The 19153-nt window shown below is 46.4% G+C and overlaps 1 protein-coding gene across 2 annotated transcripts in view; it reads right to left on the reverse strand.

Moving 5' to 3' along the window:
- The window catches only part of SLC12A8 (solute carrier family 12 member 8), a 149195-nt gene that overhangs the window by 33147 nt on the left and 96895 nt on the right, over positions 1–19153 (reverse strand). For both annotated transcript variants that reach the window (XM_043473199.1, XM_043473200.1), the window contains exons 7-10: positions 16619–16706; positions 14982–15069; positions 7345–7491; positions 2330–2975 (exon numbers count right to left, since the gene is read on the reverse strand). In XM_043473199.1, coding sequence (XP_043329134.1) covers positions 2330–2975; positions 7345–7491; positions 14982–15069; positions 16619–16706 — 969 coding nt within the window. The remainder of the gene's footprint in view (positions 1–2329; positions 2976–7344; positions 7492–14981; positions 15070–16618; positions 16707–19153) is intronic.

Raw genomic sequence — 19153 nt, forward strand, 5'->3', positions numbered from 1 at the left:
AAATCAGATTACAACCAAGAGCTCTTGGAAATCAAGAACAGGGTAATATGACCAGCTAAAAAGATATTTCCCAGTCTCTAAGAATAGCTGGAAAGGCTAGTGAATCAATCTCACAGGTAAATAGCCAAGGACAAGACTCAAAATTATATGTCAGAGCAGTCTAGTGGGGATATCACTGCTGCAGCGACCAAGGTTCCGACACCGTTGACCCTGAAAAGCCCTGGATGGTGGAGCCAGGAATGTAGTCACCTTGCAGCCACTATCATGCTTCCAAAGAGTTCCTCAAAGTCCTCATCTCTTCAGGTTTCTGGTTCCAAGTATATGGAGGGCTCGTCTGATTCACTGAGATTTATTCCTGTGCCTGAACTCTGGCTGTAGGAGGGACTGGAAAACTGAGCATCTGACATTTTCAGTTTTAAGTGTGAAAGGCTTGCTTTGCCTCCCACCAACACTCACAGCACTGGAAATTCTTCAAACATAGGGAGGTCAGTCAATGCCAAGAAGGGGAAAAAAAAGACAGAGGAATTCCAAGACAACAGCTTTGTAGCAGGCCTAAAGAACTGACAAACTAGAGGAGATCAGGATAGGAGCCACAGGACAGACAGGAAAAAACAAATGGATATGATAAATGTCTTAAGAATTTGAGCATTTGGAAGTTAACATTGACAGCCATTTGCCATATTCACCAGAGTACGCAGAGAAAAATGATGACAGAAAAACCAAGCAAATAAAAAAACCATGGCAATTATTAACCCCAGGAAACAGAAAAAGTTGGACAAAAAAGGCAATGTAATCATAGTATAATATATGGCTCATAGTTAAGCAATATTTACTTAATCATGATAATATGAATAGTAGCTACTAAAATTAATTTTTAAACCTGTGATGTAATTACATGGGGGACATTGGGTGAGAAATCAGAGTGGCATAAATGAGCTAGTCTTCATTTATCATAATAGTAAATCAAAAGATGATACCTAAAACTGATATATCAAGAAGTAGCAATACAAATATATTATTTGGTAACATGAAGGTTAACACGATTTGGTTGAGAGTGGGATTTTCTGGGAGTGGAACTACAAGATGGAGAAGAGGGACAGTGTAGAAGAATAGAACTACTATTTCTGACTATGTGACTTTTAATTCCACTTGTAACTGTACTTGTTATTTTGACAAAAATGATATGCTTAAAAAATATTAATTATGCTCCTACCATTAAGAACCATCCACCTATCTGGAGGTAAAGAAGGAAAAGCAGGTGTACAAAAGAAGCCAAAGCAATTATTTTTGGACATCTCCTTCTATGTCTCCTGTCTCCTCCTCTTTACCCACACTTGTCTGCACAGACCTCAGGAAGCAGGTTAATGTAGAGGAAGGTACTGGGCTTCAGCTACAGGGAGACCTGGGTGTGATATCCAGCCATGCAGAATATCAGCTCTGAGGTGTCTCTGTAATCTCACTGGGACTTGGGGTCTTCACTGGTAAAATAGGAAGTGCTAACAATGATCATATGACATGCAATCATGTATGTCAAGTACCTAGAATACGGGGCTTCCCAGGTGGTGCACTGGTAAAAGAATCTGCCTGCCAGTGCAGGAGATGCAAGAGACACAGGTTTGATCCCTGGGTCAGGAAGATCCCCTGGAGAAGGAAATGGCAACCCACTCTAGTATTCTTGCCTGGAAATCCCACAGACAGAGGAGCCTCACAGGCTACACAGTCCATGGGGTCACAAAGAATCGGACACAACTGAGTGAGCACAAGCAAGCACCTAGAATATGGAAGACTAAACAATTATGAGTTCTCTCTTTCTCTTGGAATTTCTCATGCCCCAGAAGTCTCCCTTGAGCCTCTCCCTCTGTCTCTTGTCTGCAGATATGAGGAAGCAAAGAAAAGCTGTGCTCTTTATTACATCTCCTGTCTCTCCATCCCCCTCCTGCCTGGTTTGGGAGATTCATCCTCCAAAGACAAAACTGACTGAGCCCTTGCCAGGCAGTTTGTCACAACACACTTCCACTTCCCTTGAAAGGAGAAACTGGTTTCATTCATGTTGGCTGATTTTTGAGTAAAGTGAAATTAATATTTAGTTACTAGTCATGGCTCCCAGCTCTAACATACAAGAGTAGATAGAAATTTCTGCTTAAAATTAACACTCTATACCAGATTAGAATTATAAATTCAACTGATAACTGACCATAACATTTTAAAGTAAATATCAAACAAAATTAACAAGGATTTTAAACCCAGCTATAAAATGACCTAAGGATTTGAAAGAGGGTTGTGATAACTCCCAAATTAGGAGGCCTTGGTGTGACTGCAAAGCACCCACCTTCTCTGCTTGGCCTGGGCTGGTTACTTGGCTCAGGGACGAGTTTTGCTCCATAGGCTCCCCTAGGCTGATCCCCTTCACTTCTGGGACTCTGAGCGTTCCCGTAGGGCCCCTGCCCCTCCCAGGAGGCAGTAGGCCATCCATCAGCGTCCCCAGGAAGGAAGGAAGCAGGGGACCTGAGGTCCAAAAGGAAGCTCTCTTGAAGGGTTTGCTTGTTGGCCTTCTTGGTCTTCCCCTTCTGATTCTCTAGGATCCCATGGCTCTCTCCTCCCCTGGGCTGGCTACTCTCAAGCTTCCTGGTTAGCTGGAGGAGATGATCCATGTCCTTGGTGAATTCTAGCAGAGTGCCTTCAGCGGGGCTCTGGGCAATGCCCTCGGAGCCATAACTGGGAGCCTTCTCCAGAAGCAGGGGCTCAGAGCAGTGGAGAGCACCCAGGCCCTCCCCGGGTACCGACTCAGGCCCCTCCGGGAGGCTGCAGGCACCCATGGACAGGGAGAAGTAAGAGTAGTCCACTGTGATGTATGTCAGCAGGAAGTTGATGGTGACGATGGGGGCCAGGACGTTAACCTGACCCACGAGGACAAAGGCCATGGTCACCAAGCTGGTCAGGCAGATGGCAGCTACAGGCGTTTTATTTGGCCCTTTCTGCAGAAACAAAAGGAACACGCGGGACCATGAAATTTCATGGAAGAAAATCACATTACATGATAGAAACACAACTCAAATTGGCTCAGTCACTTCTCCCATGTGCTTCTTGGTGTGTTAATAACAGTTCATCTACAAGCTTGGGATAATGATGCCCAATCCTGAGTAACTATTAATATGGGACAATACTATAGAACATGAACTTCACAAATATTTCTCTTTTTGTCTTTCACTGGGTTTTAAAGTCAGCTTTGGAAATCGAAGAGGTACAAGATTTATTCTTCCCAAACTTTAATGGAGAAAACAACCTCAAGGGGAGTGGCAGACTCTGGAAGACATAGCAGATTCATTGGTGACTGAGGTAGGGAGATTCTAATACTAAACATGAACTAACTCTCGCACGCACATTTATGCACATCTGTTACTAATGGGGGTGAGTATGGGTGACCTTCAGGAAGACAGAAGTGGAGAATATGTGCTAACTCCATGTATTGTGACCTGTCACTCCACAGAAACTATTCCTCACAGTCCCCGACATGGTTCTTGGGCCAAAAGCAACAGTGCTTCCAAGTCCTCACCTTCCTTGACCTGAGGATTGCCTTTGACCCAGCTGGTTACTCCCTGGTCTCCTTACTTCTCTTGTTGGTCCCCTTGTCATTGACTGCTCCTTAGTCTCTGTCGCTGGCCACTCCACATTTCTGAATTCTGCATTCAGAGCAATCTCCATCCTCAGAATCCTCCTCTTCTCTACTTATCTTCTTTCTCTAGGACCTCAATCAGGCTCATGGTCTTGAAAACCAGTTTAATGCTCTTAGCCCCAAATTTGAAACTCCAGGTTGAAATGTTCCCCTGAAATCTAGACTTAGTCAACTGTCTACTCAACATTTCCAGTTGATGTCTAATAGGATCTCAAACCAAATATTTCCCAAACCAAACTGCTAATCCCTTGATGTCCTGCTTCCCAATCTTCTCTGCAGATTCTCCACTTAAGAAAGTACCCATTTCATCCTTCTAGTTATTCAGTAAGCACAATTCTTGATGACTCCTCTCATTCCCTCATTCTTCTTCAGGAAATATTGTCAGCCTTACTCTCAGGATAGACACAGGACCTAATCACTGCACCCACCTCCTTTATGCCAGCACTGTGATGGGAAGGACAGGCATGTCGGCTACATCCAGACCTGATCTGTGAACCTCCCAGATATGTTCCTCCAAGTGCATCCCCCTTACTGAGAATTGGAACAGAGTTCAACCTTCACAGGATGGAGGTAGAAAAGTCATCACTGGCCTGAGTGTCTGAGGATCAGAGGCCCTATTGATCTGAAACACCTTTCCTAGAACCAGAGTAAATTTTTTTTTTTTTTTTCAAAAAATGAGTAAAGATACATTTAATTGTTTTTGAAAATTACTTTTTGGATATACTTACTACAGCTATTTAGCATGCTGCTCAACTGCTGCTGCTAAGTCGCTTCAGTTGTGTCCGACTCTGTGTGACCCCATAGACAGCAGCCCACCAGGCTCCCCCGCCCCTGGGATTCTCCAGGCAAGAACACTGGAGTGGGTTGCCATTTCCTTCTCCAATGCTTGAAAGTGAAAAGTGAAAGTGAAGACGCTCAGTCGTGTCCGACTCCTAGAGACCCCATGGACTGCAGCCCGCCAGGCTCCTCTATCCATGGGATTTTCCAGGCAAGAGTACTGCAGTGGGTTAGCTATTTAGCATACTCTAACAATAAAACTATCAAGAATAAAGTAAATTGTCAAAAACTAATGAAATAAAAGGAGGGTCTGAAATAAGTGGAAGGAGGTCTTAGGTAAACTGTAGGATGTGCTTGTGATCCACGAAGGACTTTGATAAGGGTGGGTTGTAAAGTGATAAAACAGTCACACATGGACTTTTGTTACCAAAAGACAGCACAAAGAAAAGTCAAGTCACAGAATGGGAAAAGATATTTGTTAACACATGTAACTGACAAAGAGCAATTCAGAATGTACAAGAATCCCTACAAAATAATTAGAAGACAGACAACCCACTAAAGACAATGTGCAAAAGGATGTCTATTAAAGATATGAAAGATGCCCAACCTCATTAGTAATCAGGGAAATGCAAATTAAGACTGTAGTGAGATACCATTAAACACCCACCAGATTGGCAAAAATTAAAACATCTGATAATATCAAGTATTGGCAAGAACACAGAAGAATGGGAACACTTACCAACTGCTGATAGGAGTTTAAATTAACACAACTACTTTGGAGAAAGAGTTCACTGTTACCTACTAAGCAAAGATATACACAACTTACAACTGAGCAATTTCACTAACAGGTCTGGAAGAACTCCACACGTGAACCAGTCTACTATAAGAATGTTCACTGCACTGTCCGTGACAGTCCCAAACAGGGACATGCCATGACAGCAGGATTAGTAAAAAAACTGCAGCAAATGAGGAAATGCTATAGAGAGATGATAATAAACAAGCCGCTGCTATCAGCAAAAACATGGATGAGTCACATAAACATAATGATGCCTGAAAAGCATGCCATATTTATATAAAGTTTAAAAAGCAGGCAAAACTGAACTGTTTTGTTTAGAGATACATATGGAGGAGGTAATCCAGAGCTGGCAAACCATGGTCCCTGGGCCAGATGTGGTCACCATCTGTTTATGTAAGCCCACAGGCTAAGGGCATGTCCCCTTGACCTCATGAGTCTCCTAGAGACCAGAACAGAGTTCTATAAAGCAAGGTCCTTGGCCCAGGTCTAACAGTCATGCTGGCTACAGGAAGACAGGAACTTTCATACATTACTGGTAGAAATACAAAATGATACAGCTCCCATGGAAGGTGTTTTGGCAATATCTATTATTATTAAAATGTACTTACCCTTTGACCAGCAAACTCAGGAAATGTATCTGCATATGTGTAAAACTGTAAACACACACACACACACACACACACACACAGTATCCTTTGTAGAACCTTTACTGGAAGCTGTACTATCTATAGGGAACTGGTTAATAAACTATGGTATATCCACATGATGGGAAAAGAATGAGAAAGTTCTTTCTATATTCATACAAAAAGATAGATTTCCAAGCTATATTAAATGAAGAAAAGCAAGGCAAAGAACAATGTACACAGAACACTACCTCCGTAAAGAGAGAGAAGGATTCATGAAAAACTAATAAAACCAGCTATGATAGGGCGTGGGTATGGGTGACGAAAAAGTAGAAAGACTCACGACAGGAGTAAAAATTCTCAGGGTATCTTTTTAGTTTTGAGTCCTGTACACACATTATCTTGGAGAAGGAAATGGCAACCCCCTCCAGTATTCTTGCCTGGAGAATTCCATGGACAGAGGAGCCTGGCTGGCTACAGTCCAGGGGCTCACAAAGAGTCAGATACAACTGAGCGACTGAACAACACAACTACCCATGTTACCTAAAATAAATAAATTAAAATAAAATAAAAGGCACATACCACATGAAAGTTACTAGAGATGATAGTCACTTGTCCTACCCATCCACGCTGACTGGTGGATAAGAGGCAGAGGAAAGTAAAGGGAGGGATTAAAGATGACTTGTACCTACGTGGCATCAAACAAGAGTGGGGCTAGGGATGGGACTGGGATAGGGAGGAACCCTTGTGTTTCCACAACATAGAAATCAACTACAGCTTGCAACACGGGTTTGGGTGGACTCCGGGAGTTGGTGGTGGACAGGGAGGCCTGGCGTGCTGAGATTCATGGGGTCACAAAGAGTTGGACACGACTGAGCAACTGAACTGAACTGACTGACAGCTTGCAAAACACATTATCAGGAAGTGGGGTTCTCTCGGCTTCCTTCTCTTGTCACCCATTCAGTTTTAGGAATGTCTCATTTGATTTGACTCCACCAAGTTGTATCAGTTAGGGTTAGGACTATGAGGATTAACAGGGCGCCCAGAGACCAGAAGTGTGAGAATTCAGCATAAAGCGACCCCAAAGGAGAGGTGAATCTCCAGGACAGAGTTAGAGGTGCAAGGAACCAGGTCCGCCTCCTCACCAAGAGGTTCTTCTGTGTAGGCTAAACTTGGAGGATCCGGAATTTATTTTTACTAAAGGTTGTGGCACCACATCTCTCTGCCGTGGCAGGGTCCATGGTGCTACTGTGACCGTTAACTAACCCAGTGCCGAAGTGCTCTGGGTGGTTATGACATTGACAGATGCTTTGTCAGCAGCCCCAGACTAAAGAAGCCAGAGAACAGGGGTACAGGCTTGTTTCTCCCTACCAAAACCAGACCAGAGGCTCTTATCAGAAAGGTTTAAGCAATTTATTGGCCAACAGTCAGTTGATCAGCAAAACTGTACATTTCTCAAAGAAAAGGTCACTCACCCCTTGCCCCAAACAGGCCAGTGCGGGGATCACTTTCTCCTGGGCGATGCATTGCAGGATCCGGGGGGCTCCATAGAGGCCTCCCATACAGGAGGCCAGGGAAGAGATGTACAAGCCCAAAAGGAACAGGACACCCACTAGGGACACCTGTGTGAGGAAGCAGTTTCATTACTCAACATCAGAATCTGCTTCTGCTCCCTTCTGCTCTCCTGGTTCCCACCCGCCCACACCCCATCTGATCATAAATCCTCCAGATTCGACATCTTAGATATATTCCCAGTACCTCAGACCCACCCCACCTCCTTGGCACTGCCACCATTTCAGTTTGACCCACCATCACTTCTTGTATGGACTACACAGAGCTTCTCAAACTGACTGTGTCTGATTCATCCAGAGTGCTTGTTAAAACACAGATTTTCTGGGTCTTACCTCACAGTTTCTTGATTCAGCAGGTCTGGTATATGGCCCCAAATTTGGATTTCTAACAAGTGTGTGCATGCTCAGCTGATTCAGTCATGTCTAACTCTGTGCCAACCTCTGGACTGTAGCCCACCAGGCTCCTCTGTCCATGGGATCTTCCAGGCAAGAACACTGGAGTGGGTTGCCATTCCCTTCTCCAAGGTCTAACAAGGGCCCAGGTAATACTGATGCTGATGGCCTGGGGACTATCCTTTGCGAACCACTGCCAGCAACAACGCTAAGGGCTAAGCTCTGTCCCCAGGCCTCTGCCAGCATTACCGACATGCACATTGGTCATAGTGAATGCCCCTGCCATAAGAAGATCAAAGGCTCCCCACTGCCCTGACATACCTGGCCTTCTTGGTCTGTGACACTTCCAGTCCCACACCCTGCACACTCAGAATCCATCAGCATGATTTCCCTGCTTGCTGGAACCCTCTGTCCACATCCCGAAGCCACTCACTGTCTGTCTCTTAAACTCCCAATTGTGCTTCAAGACTCAGCACAAACCTCCCCTCCTCCATGAGCCCACCCTCCAGCCCCTGACATGAGTGGGTGCTCCTCAGGGCTCTGCTGCACCTCAGTGTGAGGTTGGGGAGCAGCAGACACACTATTTCCTCCCCTGGCTTCACGTCCATGGGGCTCCTGCCTAGTTCAACCTGGTCCACTAGGTGCCAATCCAGAGACGAAAGTGTTAAATGGGAGCGTGAGAGCCACATGGCCCACAGGCACCAGCAGACAGGAGGAGAGAGGGCAGAGCGGCTCTGCACGGGGCCCCCTGGCAAAGGCCAGTGCTGCTGCTGGCAGCTGTGTCCCCCACTGTCTGTCGTGAGTCCACGAGTCCCCCGCCCCCTCCCGAGCTGAACTTCATCTACAGCCACAGGAAAGTCTCTCTCTTAAGTATTTGAGGGGCCATTTCCTTTCTGTTGACATTTTACTTTAGGCAAACGGCCTGAACCGTGTATTTTAAGTGCTCATTTGTCCAGCTGTTACAGCTGCATTAGATTTCATTTTCTGTTTTGTCCCTTATACTCTTCTCCATGAAGAAGGTCCTCACCCCAGTTTTTGCTTCCTTTTTTTTTAACAATGCATCAAGCTATACTGAACATTGGCCATAAACTAGCACCAAAAATCTGTATCAGCCAGGATTCTTGACAGGAAATATTTTTTAAGCATGTGTTTATAGGATACTGGAGGGTCACAGAATCATCAGAAGGCTGAAAGATGGGGCTTGGAAAAAGGCAAGACCCAAAGCTAGCAGCACACTCAGAGTCCTGAACAGGAGCAGTCTGACCAAGATGCTACCAGCACCTGCTGCCCCAAAGATGAATTCTCACCATCACTTTACCTTTACATCACTCATGACATTTGACGCATCTGGTGGGCCCAGCCTAAGTCACACACCCTACCAGGGGCACAAAGGGACAGGCAAGCAAGAGCCTGGTCATTTGGGGACCTATAATAATAAATGGGGATCACTCCCTTCAAGACCTCACATAAGTGAATAACCCTCAAACGGTCAGGGAGGTCAGAAGTTTTTTGGATAAGAGCCTAGCTTTTCCTTAATTCAGTGTGTATTAGTTCTCCTTAAATGCATTATTTCATCTTTATCCCCAGTGAATCTCCCTTATTTTCTTCAGTGTCATGAATTTATGTCTATCCCACCCTACTCTATTTACCACTTTATTACTAGAAGAAATTAATGTCATATAATATTCCCTCACTTTTTGTGTATTCTAATGGCAGGTCATCTACCCTGTGGTTAATTATACTCATGGCCCCTCTTGCCAGCATGCCATAAGCTTCTAAGTCTCCTGCACCTTGGCCTTCCCCACCGCACTGAGTCTGGCACACAGCATCCAGCAAGTGCTGTTGGCTGGAGTAATAAGGCTTCACAACTCCACTGTAATTGGTGTCCTGGATGTCTTACAAAATTGTTAGGTAAACTGGTCCCAGTATCAAACCCCTGACTCATTCTGAGATGCAATCATTCATCTATATCCTTTGTTTCCACCTTCTATCTGTTGATTTTTTTTTTTTTTAAAGAACTCTGTAATAAAATTTTATAAAAAGCTTCCACTCTGATTATACACACAAGTCACCCTGAGATTCTGCTCTAATTGTTACAGAGTGGGACTCAGACATAGTTGATTTTTCCAAAAGCCCTCCAGGTGATTCTAAGGTGAAGTCAGGGTGAAAGCCACTGGGCATGGTTCCCTATCTTCCATGCTTGCTCCCCTCAGAGAACTCTCCATCACAGGCACGCATGGTATCTCCTTGCAGAAAGTTTACTGCTTCTTATTCAAAAGGTTACATACATTTGAGTGTAAAAAGTTCTTTTCCATGTATAACCTACCCATTTACAGTGAACATGAGAGGGAAGGAAATGGCCCAGGCTGGTGTGGTTCAGTGTTGGAACTAACCTTGGGAACTTAACGAGTCTCTGGCAACATGTGGATGGATACAGTGACCTCCATCTTGGCCAGCCTTCCCACAAACACTCCCCAGGACCACTGCAGAGCCCTGGGGCCAAGGGCCAGAGGGATGACCATCTAGGTGTAGGAAGCTTTGTCCGGTTTGTCAACTGCATTTAAATGGACTGTCCATTTGCCACTCTTTTATGTAAAACTGTTATTCAACCAATTTTCTGAAAAAGAAACGAAACTTTGGTCCTTGTGGTTGAATATAACAACTCCATTCTCTCTCTCTCCCACCTGAGTCCTGCCCCTTCCTTGTCACCCATTTACCCTTGGAGTGAGCACTGCCTGAGGACAGCATAGACACCTGGCATAGAGCAAAGCTTTACAGGTACAACAGTAAGCTCCAAGGCGCTGCTCCCAGCCTTGTAGAATTTAATCACTTCCTCTATTTATCTAGAACTGTAAACTTAACTACCTGTGCCAGTGAAGGTGGAAGTGAGAATTTATTTGCGCAGATATGTGTCAATAGTTCTTTAGGAAAACCCAAAAGGTGCCCTTCTATCATCTGCTTGTGTGAGTCATCACAAAATGCTGTCTTTCTATTACCTGGGGTGTGAACTACCCTAATTTCTTTTTCAGTAACTATTGATGAAAAGCATTAACTCATCTCTCTGTTCCTGGTACTTGATCCCAGCTCCCATGGGAACTCCAGTCACTGAAAGATCCTACCAACCCACTGGCCACTCCCTTCTCTTGAAGAACTGGGTTTAATAAGGTCATTTCCAAAGTACTCATTCTGTCTCATCCAATTCCTGTGGCCCTTTGACACTATTGAGGAGTACATCCTGACACCTTTACCCCTTTACAATCCCAAGCAGTTCCCTCTCTCTGCAGGCATGAGTTTTCTAATACTGTCCTCATCCCACAAGGTGACCAACATCTCCACTTTCAACCAAAGCTTTTCTCTCACTTGATAGCCACTTTCCACAAGCAAACATGTGGGCTTCCCTTGTAGCTCAGTTGGTAAAGAATCTGCCTACAATGCAGGAGACCTGGGCTCGATTCCTGGGTTGGGAAGATCCCCTGGAGAAGGAAATGGCAACCTGCTCCAGTACTCTTGCTTGGAGAATCTCATGGACTGTAGCCTGCCAGGCTCCTTTGTCCATGGAATCGCAAGAGTCGGACACGACTTAGCGACTAAACCACTACCACCACCACAAGGAAACATGATTGGCTTCACTTCCCGAGAGGCAGAGCTGTGTCCAGGACAGAGAGCAGAGGACAGGCAGGCGGCTGTGCTGGGCCAGGCTCGCCCCCAGCTACAAGCCCTGCCTCACTCCATGTGCAGCTTGTGAACTGTGACTGCCAAATCCAAGAGTGATGAGAGTTTTCCCTGTGCCATGGCTCATTTTTCACAGGCATGTTTTGAAGATACTCCTCCTATTAATCTGTTCTTATTCTGCTAGTTAGCAAGCTCCAGGGCTCCTAAAATATTTGATCTTTTTGATATGTAATAAACACTTCTTCTTGGGCTTCATATAAGCTTATTGTGAAACAATTAATCAGTCTATTTCATTTTAGCCCTACTAATACCTGCTGTTTATACAATTCCTTTTTCTATAACTGAATAATATTGAGATTGACACTTTGGGGGCTTTTCCTATTCAGTTTAACATGTGGATTAATAGGGGAAAAAAATGTCCCCAGCTGAAAACGTGTACTGTCTGTAAAGGTATCCCCATAGGAGTGTGTCTGTGTCCGGTTGCTCAGCTCTGACCAACTCTTTGCAACCCCATGGACTGTAGCCCAGTAAGCTCCTCTGTCCATGGAATTTTCCAGGCAAGAATACTGGAGTGGCCTGCCATTTCCTACTTCAGGGGATCTTTCCAATCCAGGGATCAAACCCATGTCTCTTGCTCCTGCATTAGGAAGTGGACTCTTTACCACTAGCGCCACCTGGAAAGTCCATAGGAGTGTGTAGGGGAATCAAGATGTAGTAAGCATCAACCATGCACCAGGTATTGTGCCTCACACAGATTACCTCAGAGTCACTGTGACATAGTCAAGATTTTTTAGAAAGCTTAACACTCGACAGCCAGGAAAAAGTTCCTCTGGGGTAGGGATATAAAGTGAAAAGAAACTTCTGAGAGAAACCATGGGCTGGGAAGCCAAATAATTAGAAATAGATCAGAGGAGCGGCAGGAAACCCAGAAAGAAACAGATGAACTGACCAGCTGCAGGTCAGTGGAAAGGAATCCAGGGCAGCCGGCAGCCGCTGAGGATAATTGTTCTGGCAGAAAAGGACTGAGAGAAAGAGAAGGAAGTGCTCAGAGGTGCTTGTCTCTCCTCTGAGGAGGAGAGTCAAGGGGCGGAGGCCACAGGTCTGGGTCCAGGCGAGACCCTCAGGGCACACAGACCAGCAGGAAGAGGCCTTGCTTTCTTGGGGCCCAGGAGAGCTCAGAGATGGGCCGGCTCAGGACCAAGCCATAGCTAAGACGGGGGAGAGCAGACGAACGGTTTATTAAACACCACATCAGGGTGGCAGGGTGTGTCAAGAGACCACGTGAGGCAAGCGCACCAGTCAGCCTCTCATGCCGCACCCTTCCCTCCTCCAGGTGCCAAGAGTACAGCTGCCTGTGGCCCAACTAACTCCCTAAGTATAGTCCCTGCTACTGCAGCCCAGTCAGTCCCAAGGAGGGCAAGAAAGAAAAGCTGGGATTCATGGCTTTCAGGGGGAGTCTCATTTGGTCCTCTTTTTGTGGGACCCCAGGGCGGGGTGGGGTGGGCAGCACACCAGGGAGCCGCTATTGTGGAGTTGCCCCGAGCAGTTCTGTCCCTGTTCCCGCACTTGTGGTGATGGCCTCTGATTGCTACTGACAACCAAGAATACTATCTTTTCTTTCTTGCATAGGCTTTACAACTGCCTGTTCCAGGAAACACTCTTGTGTCCTCTCCAAAAACCCACCTTCCACCTCTCACCTGGTGGGTGCACAGTGACCTGCCCACAGGCTGTCGCCAGGCAGGGCTTAGCAGGCGCCCCAGCCACCAGGGAAGTGCTGGCCTGCCTGTCTGTTTTACTGTTGGGGACAGGTGGCCTTTCAAACAAGTCCCCCCACCCCCAACCTCCATGCATAAGTCTATTATTAGAGGTGGAATCTCCACCCACGAAGTCTCCCCAGGGATGCTGGTGGATCTCCCCCGGCTGCTGGTGAAAGCTGTTCTCACTCTCTTACTTGTGGCCTTCCTGGGACACATGCTGCCCCCTCACGAACACCTATTCTTGGCTTCCCTGCAAAACAGGGGAAGGAGTAGAGAGAGGGGCCCCACCCAGGGGATCATTTGACTCTTTTCATCCAGATCAGAGTCTCTGATGGTTGAAAGGGCCTCTGTGGGGGAATCCACAAGAAAGAACCGGCTCAAGAAGGGGCAGAGCTTGCTGGCATGGTGTGGACAGCAGCTGGCCGCTCCCTCAGTCCAGGCCCAGCTGCTCCCGGAGGCCTTTAGTCGCTCTAATGGAGCCCAGCTTTTCATTCCACAGTTAGAGAAGAGGCCCCTGGGAGATGAGACGTGACATGGCAGCAGCAAGCACAGACATATAAATGAGGGACACTGACTCCTTCCCTGAGAGTAAACCCTGCTCACCTCGGGGGTCTAAGACCCTGGGCCCTGGGAAGTGGATGTCAGTGCTCTCACTCCCTGAACTGCTGCCCCTTGCAAACCTTCTTGCAAGGTAAGGCCAAGACATCTTTCCACCCCTGAAAATAAATATCACCTTGACACTGGCGTCTACACACCTGAAAAAGAAACCTGCACCAATGTGAAAAGCCAGCCCAAACACTGCTCTAAAATGTAAGTTCAGCACTTCTAGCCCCAGGCTGCCCCAAGCAGCACCCCTCTATGTACCTGCAAGGCAGCTTTGCAAAGCCTCACACCAGAGAAAAAGGTGCTTTCTCTGCAACAAGAGCAGTGATACTCAGGAGTTAACTGAGTAAGGACACCTCCCTGGCCTGGCATGTCTTTCTGATACATGACGGGAATCTCAGGGTCCACTTTCCCCCAAGGGAACTTAAGGGAAGAGAGGAGTTTTGGGGGATTTCCAGCAAAATGTCTGGAAGTCTTAATCTCCTGGGTTCTAGAGATGCCAAGTGAGTGTCCTTGACTGTCACATGACCTCCAGCCTGTTCAGAGGCTGTGGAACATGAGGACTTGGCTAATCATCTCTGGGCTGGTGTAGTGCTCAGGAAAACAAAGATGCAGTATCCAAATCCATCGGGCCATCCCCTGGGGAACCACAGAGGACAAGGGGCCTCCGGCCCTGCCTCCCACCACCCCTCACCTTGGCGTTGGCTTCCTGCCCTCTTTTCTATCCATCAGCCTCCTCCTTCTTACCAGTTTCTTGTGAGTAGCTTTCTGCTCATAGTGGAAGGGAGGCTATTGGCAATAATGAAGGATTGTTGGAGCTGGGGATCTCATGTGACCAGATTCTTTGTTTCTGCTCTGATTTTTGACATGCAGGGTTGCCCGTGTCCCCATTATTTAGCACCTGCATGCATGTGTCTTCTCTGATGTGGTTACCCAGGTCTAGGTATACATAGGAAGGACCTGTACCTGTCCCACGGTTTTGGCCCTTGTACTGCAGTCCTGGGCCCGCGACTACGTGGAGTCCCCAGCCAGGATGCAAAGGGGAGGCAGCCATTGCTGCTCAGAGCTGATCAACGAACTGCAGCCTGAGCCCACCAGGCTGCAGGACTCACCCACCTTTTCCGCAATCAGGAAGTCATAGCGAAGGGCCTCTCGGGTGCAGATGGCGCCGAGCAGGAAGACAAAGACGATGTACAGAAACCACCTGCAAGAAACCCAAGCGGAACAGGGCTGCCACCTGACATCACTCAACCCCATTCCACTCCACCCTCCTCAGCCTGAGGGCTCCCCCAGGGAACTGTCCCCAAGGACAGAGAATGGTCATCATGAAGCCTCCCCAGATTGTCTGGGGGCACTGCCAGTACTCTTTTCTCCTCTAGCGTATTTCATATAAATATACATAAAGATATCATTTCATATAAACATATAGAAATGTATCATTTGCTTCTTACAGAGGAAAACACAGAGGTTTTCTGGGGTGGGGCAGTCCAGCTGGCCAGGATGCAGGCCACGGTTGACTGGCAGGTCTGTACCCCATCATTCTATAGCAGAACAAGTTGATGAGCTGTCAGGCCTCGGACTCCCGCTGTTCCTTGGCCCGCAGGTGACAGAGAGCCAAGCCGAGTGTGAAAGACCAACTGTGAGCTGGCTCTGCCCTCAGAAGCCCTGTGACCTTGATGAGCTCACATGAACCCAGTGGCCTCATTCCCATCTGGACAGTAGGAGGATGGGCCAAAGGCTCCTCCTGGGACCTCCCAGCAGTGACCAAAAATGAGGCAGGGTTCCTTCTTTTCCTTCTGGACAACCACCCTTATCTTTGTCAGCCTCATTTTCCTCCCAGAGAGATCATCTTATTCAGCACAAAACAGACAGGTGCTGTATACCTGGCTAGGAGCCACAGTCTCATTACAACAAGCTAAAGCAAACTCAGCAGTGATGAAGAGGGGTATTAATATTTTTTAAACATCACGGTTAAAATAATGCAGATACTTTAATCCTTGTCATGTCTGGGATTTCATTACCTTTCACACCTACCCAGTGAAGGCAGAGGAGGCTCTTCCCGTAGTGCAGAGAAAAAACAGAAGATTCTACGTCAGAATCAGACCCAAGGCACCCAGCCTGCTCACATGGGTGGCACAGTGTGAACTAACACAGGGAAGCCTGACGGCCTTGGGGCAGCGCCGGGGAGGCAAGCTGGGAGAAGAGGAGAACCAGCCTCTGACTTCCTACTGTGCGCCATTACACACAGCATCTCCTCCACAGTCTACAGGACACATGTGTTCTCATTAACCCCATTTTACAGAGAAGAAAATGGAGGCTCAGAAGGTTAATTGTCTGAAGTCCCACAGACAATCAGCGGAGGGGAGTAGCATGCAAGTCTTATTTCCTCTGCAAAACTCTTCCTTTTTATATTCCCTGCAATGGTCCTGGAAACTCAATGGTTACAAAATGCCCAAGTTCAAAATGGGGGTGGGGAAGGGGCAGGGCAGGAGGTTGAGGGAAAAAGCAAAGAAAGGAGTTCACCTTCTTTAACGACCCCCTTCCTTGCCACATTCCCAGGCAGGGGGGATGAAAGAGCGAGCATCTAAACCCACCAGACGTGAATTTTCCAGCTGGCTGAGTGTTAAAAGGAGGATTGGAATATCGAATAGATTGGTCACATTCAGGGCACTCTTAGAACAAAAGCAGCAATCCCCTCTTTTGCTGGGGTTTTCTCTCCCTCTCTCCAGCTGATTGCCACAAGGGGAACTTACGAGATGCCAACGGCTACTAGGGAGCCCAGGGGGATGCTGGCAGCAGGCTCCCTGAGGTCGCCCCCCATGTTGAAGCCGGCCATGACTCCTGAAAGACACCCAGATGGGAGAGAAGGGTGAGCAGCATCCTCCACACATCACCTTCCCCTCCTCGGGGCCTCTCCTGGAAGGGATCCTCAGGCATGCCCTCCCATCTGCAGCTCTGCAAAGTGCACTTCTCAGTCTCCCCTGGCAACTGGGGAGGCATCCTCAAGGCGTGAAAGGGACTTTTGTGGGTTGGCTGATGCTCAGGAGGAGAGCCCAACTGGTGACAAAAGCATCTTATGGCCCAGTGCAAAGTAATGAGGGCCAGGGAGGCGGCTGGCAGGCCACACAAAGGTCCCAAGGCCACATGCTGAGCTCTGAGCTCCGCCTTCCAGCCAGATAACACCCAGGAGAGACTCAGCCTTAGCAAAGCACCGCCCCTGCCTGCTCAGCAGAGTTCTTTTCCTCTGCTACCCCCAGACTACACTGGGGTTCAGGGGCCCCAGAGACACGTTTCATCCAATATTCAGTCAGCAGCCATGTTCAAAGCTCCTGAGCTGCCAAAAGGCTCTAAACAGATTCCAACAAACCATCTTGATGCTACCAACACTGAGTGGCAAGCTCCTCTTCACCATGGACTCTATTCCTCATGAACACTCATGAAAAGCACGTAGTCGTGATGGGAGGGACATCGTTGTGGTCCAAACAAACACAGGCAGGAAACCAACAAGACAGCATGTGCTGAGCATCACATGGATCCAGCCCAGACATGCTCTGCAAGTCCACAGGAGTGGGTGCATTGTGAATGTGGTCTTGAAGGACATTTTGCATGGGTTTGGGGAGAGGAATGGGTCCAACTCCATCAATATGGATTTATGAACACTTTGAACCTGACAGGGCCTGTGTTAAGTGCTTTTCATGCCTTTTTTTTTTTTTAAATCTCATTTAATCCTCACAACAACCACATCAGAAAAGTAGAATTATTTTCCCCATTTTATAGACAAGGAAACTAGTGCTAAAAGAAGTAAATTAAAATAGCTTAAGGTCACATATTTAGTAAGTAGCAAAGCTAAGATTCAGCCTTGGCCTGTGTGATTCGGAAAATTGATCTCTTAACACCTCTGCTATAATGCTTGAGGGAACTCAAGTGCAGTGAAGTAAAGCGAAAGTTTAGGCCCAGAAAGTTAAAGAGAAGCTATTTCAAAGACTACCGCGAATGCTGAACCAAGGAAGAGGACTGCATACATTTTGATCCAGCAATTCCACTACTACGGTTGTATCTTAAGTAAACAGTCAAGGATATAAGTAAAGATTTATCCAAAAATGTTTATAAAAGCTTGTATATATAGAGTGGTGAAAATTATAAACAATCTAATGTTTAAAAGTAGTGTGTGTGTGTTAGTCGTTTAGTCGTGTCCAACTCTTTGCAATCCTATGGACTGTGGCCCACAAGGCTCTCTGTCCATGGAATTATCCAGGCAAGAACACTGGAGTGGGTTGCTATTTCCTTCCCCAGGGGATCTTCCCTACCCAGAGTTCAAACCTGGGTCTCTTGCATTGCAGGCAAATTCTTCACAATTTGAGCCACATAGAGGACTGGCTAAATAAGTGATGATACATCTTTCAATATATACCAGCCCTCCAATAATATCAAGAATATGTTGTGATACGAAAAGAACTATTGTTTCAATTTCAGAGGCATATCTGAAAGCAGAACATACAGTATGATCTTATCGTTGTGGAAAAAAAAAACAAAACAGATAAATAGATGTGTAGAAAAATGAAAAAGGAACTAGAACATATTCAAAATAATATTTCTGGGTGATGGAAAAACAGATCATTTTTTATTTTGTCGTTTATCTCTACTTTCTCAATTTCCTATAGTGATCATTGTGAAATAAGGAAGTAATTCTTAAATGTTTTTTGTTTGTTTAAAATGGCATGTCGGGCACATTTTCTTTATTCTCAGTCCTCTCCCTCCCAAGATCCTATTAAAAGGGCAGTAAAAGGGGAAAATGGATGCATGCCTAAAAAAAGAGGATTGGGAGGGGGAGCCACAAGTAGATGAAAAGTTTCCCCAAATGTCTGGAACATAGAAAATGGATAAAATGATACAGAGTACTAAAACGAAAGGAAAAGAAAACCTTGGAATGCTTTTCTAGAGTATCTAAATAAACTGCCCAAGGAAAACCAGGACCACTAGTATGGATATTCACACTCCAGATGAAGCTCTCCTCAAGAGCCAGACATACCCACAAACGTGCTGCTGTCAACCCTTTCAAGAAGGAAGAACCCCATCAGGGAGACAGACCCCCATACACTACAGTAGGAGAGCCACACCAGCAACCAAAGATTGTCAAGTGTATAACAAAAATTAGCAACAAATACACAAACACATGCGCGATAAAAACAGAACAACCTGGGCTGGAAGAAACATAAAAATCAGGACACAGAAGAAAATTTTGAAGAAAATACTAATTAGTAGCTCCGTAAACATCCAAGAAGAATATT

This window comes from Cervus canadensis, chromosome 7, assembly GCF_019320065.1.
Source record: "Cervus canadensis isolate Bull #8, Minnesota chromosome 7, ASM1932006v1, whole genome shotgun sequence".
NCBI classification, from domain to species: Eukaryota; Metazoa; Chordata; class Mammalia; order Artiodactyla; family Cervidae; genus Cervus; species Cervus canadensis.